At 42.0% G+C, this 6,000-nt stretch overlaps 1 protein-coding gene across 3 annotated transcripts in view; it reads right to left on the bottom strand.

Moving 5' to 3' along the window:
• Window positions 1-793: 793 nt before the first annotated feature.
• Window positions 794-6,000, bottom strand: part of mvb12ba (multivesicular body subunit 12Ba) — a 28,743-nt gene continuing 23,536 nt past the window's right edge. For all 3 annotated transcript variants that reach the window (XM_010893614.5, XM_010893613.5, XM_010893615.5), the window contains exon 10: window positions 794-5,416. In XM_010893614.5, coding sequence (XP_010891916.1) covers window positions 5,330-5,416 — 87 coding nt within the window. In that variant the 3' untranslated portion in view covers window positions 794-5,329. The remainder of the gene's footprint in view (window positions 5,417-6,000) is intronic.

Raw genomic sequence — 6,000 nt, 5'->3', positions numbered from 1 at the left:
GGAGGCAAGTTCCTCAGGCAACTGACTGATGGTCGCTCCTTTGATCTCACCAGAAAGAAATCCATTCGTCTTCCTGCCCTAGCCACTTAAACTCAGAGGTTCCCAGGGGAAGTCAATGCCAGGACCTGTCCAGTCGTCTCTCCTCCACATCTGCCTATCGGAGAGAGGAATCACCTCACACCTAGCACCATCGTAGGCCAATAATCCCAATCGGCCTCTCGTGGCCGCGAGAACAAACCTACTGAGGATGAAAGGGGTACGGGACCCCTCAGATTAAAGGAGAATTTCACTATTTTACAAGTACGTTAGAAGTCTCCACGGAGTGAAAATAGTATATGGGTCACGACAAACCTAGCCACGCATCAAGAGGGTTGAACCCAGTGAACTGAAAATAATAAAATACAAATAGCACAACTCTAAATAGAACTATAATCTCATTCCTGTTAAATATATGTGTGCATCTTGTAAATAATCAGAGAGAGAATAAAGATCATTTAAGAAAGTTTTATTAAAAATGTGTTAATACAGACAAACAAAAAAAAAAAAAAGCACACATTTGTCCCTTTGCAAATATTAAATGTTAAATAAATTAATAAGAATGGTACACAGTGCTTACGTGTTTTTTTTAGTTCTCAATAACATCAACAATGCTTATGTACAGTTAGGCCTAATCATTTGACAGGCGTGGCCACAGGTTCCCATTCCAAAAGACACAACTTGATTTGATGCTAGATCCCACCGGTCATCTGTGCACATTAAGTTAGAACATAGTCTACATGAATATTGTTTTTCAATTTGTTCACCAGCCACTCCATTGTAAACATACTGTAAGCCATTTACAAAAATAATCCGCTGAATCCATTACATTAGCCTAAAGCCTGGTAAATCATCCAGCAGCCTGCCTCCTGCATAGGAAATTATGCCGCTGTTTGCTGGCGTACGAGCAACATGCAACGTTTGACAAACTTCAACGTAATTTACATGGGACCAAAGCCCATTCAGTTCTCATAACATGAATGGAGATATGGCCGTGTTTACACGTGCAGTCAAAATCTGATATTTGCCTATGACTGGGCATAATAGCAGAACTGATCGGCCTATGTAAACAGCCTACGGATGCCAACAATACTACACGAGAGTTCAAGGACAAAATGCGAGGTAATTAATCGGTTTTGACAGACGCGTTTCTAATAAAGTAGCCTATATCGTAGTAAAAGTACAGTGCATTCCCGAACACTCTTGTCACAGTAAAACTAGCCTGATTTGGTGTCGACGGGTTGTGCGTGCCAGCTTTCTCTGTTGCCTACGCATTGTGAGAGGAAAGTTACTGGTGGGGTTCGAAGTAGCTAGTTAAGAGGTCTCGCTTAGTTGTTTTACTAGTCGTCATTAAAACGACAGAGGTGGTACAAAGATGAGAGAAACTGCTTGTTTACACACTGACGAATAACTAATTTGATTGCGGCAGCGACCAGATCACCAGAAAAAAAACTGATAACGAAGTAAAGAGCAATGGCAATTAAAATAATGAAGTTGAGGACTCTAACATTTTCTTTTTTAAATAGAAGCACGACGCACGTGGATTAGTCACCAGTTATTTGGATTTCGCACCATGTGTGCTACCCCACAAACAAAAACTTCCACAGAACGGTCTCACTAATAGGCCCATATTGATTTAACTGTCCGCAACAGAACGAAGTAGGCTTTGAACCAGAGTGAGCTTGGGGGTTGTGTGGGTTTGTCTTTTAAAACATCCTCAATCCACCAGCATCCTTTAGGGACATAATGAATTAAAGACCATCTATAAATGGAGACCGTAGCCGGCAGAAATAAAAACCTAATACGGCTCCGTCTTACAGGCTCCAAATTTGGTCCCAAAGAGCTGGTCGGAACAAACAAAACAAATATTTTATTTTCACCTTCAACTTCTGTTAATTTACTTTAATGATCAAAACGGTTAATCGAACAACATGACGGAGAAAATCGTAGCGAACAACATCAAACGATAAGCCAGCTTGTCAGCAGCTATTTTAAGAATGGAAGGCTCTCATTGTTGGCTCAGAAGTGTCCACATTTAAAATATACTGAACAAAACTTAACATCAATCAGCACTATTACTAAATGTTAATACACAAAACCATATTAGTTTACAAGAATGTATTTGATAATGAACAGCTGAAGATATTTACACACCATAGTTTACAGATATAACTATGTATGGAGCGAAGTTCACCATGGAAGCATGGAGGACAACACGAGCTGTAATAAGCGGTTAAATGGGCACACGTTCCAAGCATCTGTTTTGAATGGACTTAACTAAGAATCTTCAATCATGACAACAGTATACCAGCAGAACATTAACACATTCGATATCTTTAAATGTCACATTTGACATTGATCTGACTGTTATGATCTTCTCGAAACACATTGTAATGTAATGGTCAATTATTTTCGGGTGAATAGGCTGTTTCTCTGTTTTTAATTGAACAGCTCGACAACCAGAAAAGGAATAGCTTAATTATTGATGTTGTTCCTAACCGCACCAAAGGTTGCTCTCAAAAAACGACTCTGCCGTAGCAGAACTTAATCGTACTGCTTAAACCACAACAATAGACAGAATACATACCAAAAATATGAGGCTCATCCGATTTTACTTATTTTATAGGCAGTGTTTAAAAAAAAAAGCTCATATATATTGAAAAGGAGCAGCCCTGGGCACCACCTAAGACAATAACATGTACATAAAACAAGCATTCTCAATATTGATAGCCTTAAAACCAAGCATGTCTGGATAAAACAACAAATAGTAAGCATGGCAAGCAGCAGTAAACAAACGTAAATAAAGAACACGTTATAATCTCGTGTCGTAACACAATTGTGAAAAAAGGCAATCACATAAAAAAAAAAAACTAACTCTGGGTTTCAGACTAAGCAGTCGAAACGCTATACAAAGAGATGCGTTTCCTGATTTAGAGAGTGTGAGCTAGATTGTGTCAATAGAGAAGCCGTTTTTAAATAGGAAGGCATTACCTGGGGTGTGCTCATGCTGCCAAACAGAAGGTTACGTAGCAAAACATTTTACGAAACAGACGCAACCCGTACCAGACTGGGAGGGACCTATCGGAATTTGTCAAATCGAAAATATGAGTTACCACCAAAATGTGTCCAATAGAAAAACAGTCCCGCCCTTGCTCTTTCGGTTTGGCAGAATCAACACACATACAGTCAAACTTCGATTTGAATTCAGACTGGCTTCCTGTTGAAAAACGTTTTGATATAGTGTACCTTGCTGAAACCAACCCCTATGTGTGGATAGGACGTGGACACTTTTTTAGGATCACCATTTTAGGTTCACATTGTATCCTTCACTTCATGTCCTCTGGAAGAGCATGTGCTATTGGGACCATCTCCAATTTGAAGTAGCACATTCTTGTCTTCACATTGGCTAATCCTTCTAGTTACATGCTAAAATGACTGATGCCAGATAATCAGAAAGGATCCACTACTTCAAAATGGAGATGGCGTCAACCACACATTCTCTTAACATGGCAGATGTGTGATGCGTATGGGAGGGAATAGTGGCAGGCAGGTAACTAAGGACATAAGGGTGTTATAGCACCTCTATACCAGTGGACAAGCAAACCGTCAGGAACTGTTGCTTTATTAAATTATGATACTCAGTTTTTGCCAATACAAATAGAAACATTTACTGTTAGAAATACGACATTTCCACTTAGGAGTCAAACAAAATAAACTATTGCATTGTAACTTGACATCAGCCCAAATTAAGGTGTTCTTCCTGATACAAGATCACATGTTAAAAAACACATAATATACTTGAACATAAAACACACTGAAAAATCTTTTGATCATGAAGAAAATGAAATGGTAGCCAATGAATAATACCACAATGCTGCCTATTATATCCTTTAGACCAGGGAAGGAGGACTAACTGACAACTGTCCTTAGCAGTAGGTTTGTTTGAACTACTTTCTGAGAAATATAAAATACAGCTTTAAAGATTAAAAAACACTAAAACTCTAAGACTGAGTGAGCCACAGTGAAACTGGTAATCAATGCAAACATCTGGCTTTGCAGGGAGAAAATAATAGTGGCGTGAAGTTCAGCTATTTTACCAGCAGGCAATGTGCCCTTTAAATCTCAGGAGTGGTTCAGGCCAGAAAGAACACTGGAGTGGTTAAACTTGAAGTGGTCATGGGAAGAATAAGAACAATGAAATCACTAAAAACACTGTAATAATGCACTCACAAAGAAATCCATGTCATCACAATGAAGAGATAAAAGGGCCTTACTTGACACTGCAAAGGAGTTTGTGTATAGTATCTAGGAGACGGAGGAGGTTTTGTATCTAGGAGACGGAGGAGGTTTTGTATCTAGGAGACGGAGGAGGGTTTGTATCTAGGAGACGGAGGAGGGTTTGTATCTAGGAGACGGAGGAGGGTTTGTATCTAGGAGACGGAGGAGGGTTTGTATCTAGGAGACGGAGGAGGGTTTGTATCTAGGAGACGGAGGAGGGTTTGTATCTAGGAGACGGAGGAGGGTTTGTATCTAGGAGACGGAGGAGGGTTTGTATCTAGGAGACGGAGGAGGGTTTGTATCTAGGAGACGGAGGAGGGTTTGTATCTAGGAGACGGAGGAGACATTGAGGATTTGACGATCAATTGAACACTGTTAAGATGTTGGGGTTTCACATCGCTCGTCTCCAATAGGGGTGTGGTTCCGTTGGTTTAGATGAACTCTGGAGGCCTTGTTGGGTACAGGACCTCAAAGTTACTGAAAGGGAGGAGCCAACTGGCCACATCGGTCTTGGTTTCCTCCCCATTAACGACCAAAAGTCCAAATGACATAACCATGTCCAGGTTGAGCGGCGGTCCTGTTTTGACCCCAAGTCTTTCCTCCCGAGTACACACCAGAGTTCTCCCTTCACCATGACCACTGCCTCAGGGACTTTAAAGGGTCCCTTGTAGTGTAGTGGTTCCCTCCTGTTTAAAATAAGCAGCAAAAAAATACTGGACGAAAAATCCTGCACAGGGCAACCAAAGGCAGTCTGTTTGTTCTCTTTTTGCCCCCCCCCCCCCCCCCCCCAAACGAAAGCCTGTCCATGTGGGCAGAGGAACAAGCCGTCCGTGTCCCCGGGGCAATACCGTTTTGTCTGTTGTGGGACGGGCAGGGAGGAAGACGGGCCGAAGAGACAGAGGAAGAACCCGTTCCCTCTCACTCTCTGGCTTGGTCTGCGTGGACTGGCTGGTTGTCAGTAGTAGCGTATGAGTCCGTCCTGCTCGTCTCTACGTAGGGGGGGGGGCGGATGGGTTCAGGCCTCAGAGCCAAGGGAGGTCCGCGTGGGACTGGGGGGCAGTCTCGCTGCAGCACTGTGTTCTGTGCGGAAACTGTACTCGTACTGGCAGAAGATGGGTGGAAGGAGAGAGATGGACGTGTGGGAGAAAGAAACAGAAGATCATCTCATTAGCCATTAGTAGGCCTACATTAAAAAGACATTCTGAGGACAGGCAAAATGTATTTACTGTTAAATAGTGGCTTCTCTTTAACAAAACAAAAATAACTAGGCCTGGACAAGCTTTCAGTGACATTGTCCTACACCAACAGGGTCTTGGGCAGGTTAACTCAGAGCATTTGCCTAATCACACCTCCTTTGAAAAGAGTTTGGCCAACCCATTAGTCTCATTTCCTTGGTAAAAGTACTCCCCCTAGTGGTTAAGCCCAGCTCGGCTCAAACCACCAGAAATCTTTCTGAATTGGAAAAGTAGTTTCCCACTGGCTGGGTTACATACTTGGGGTCTGGAAACAAATCAAACGCATTTAAATCTAATCAAAGTCTTGTTAAAATCCAGAACAATGGGGGTTTGGGCTAAGAGGACTGCCAACAGTTTAATGTAATAAAAACACACGACCAACTGCACATTCCAGCTCTAGAGCTAAGAAGCCGGGGTACTAGGTGAGCCTGTGTGACCTCTAGTAAAGGGA

Source organism: Esox lucius, chromosome 23, assembly GCF_011004845.1.
Source record: "Esox lucius isolate fEsoLuc1 chromosome 23, fEsoLuc1.pri, whole genome shotgun sequence".
Classification (NCBI taxonomy): Eukaryota; Metazoa; Chordata; class Actinopteri; order Esociformes; family Esocidae; genus Esox; species Esox lucius.
This window is presented reverse-complemented; position numbering and strand designations above follow the sequence as displayed.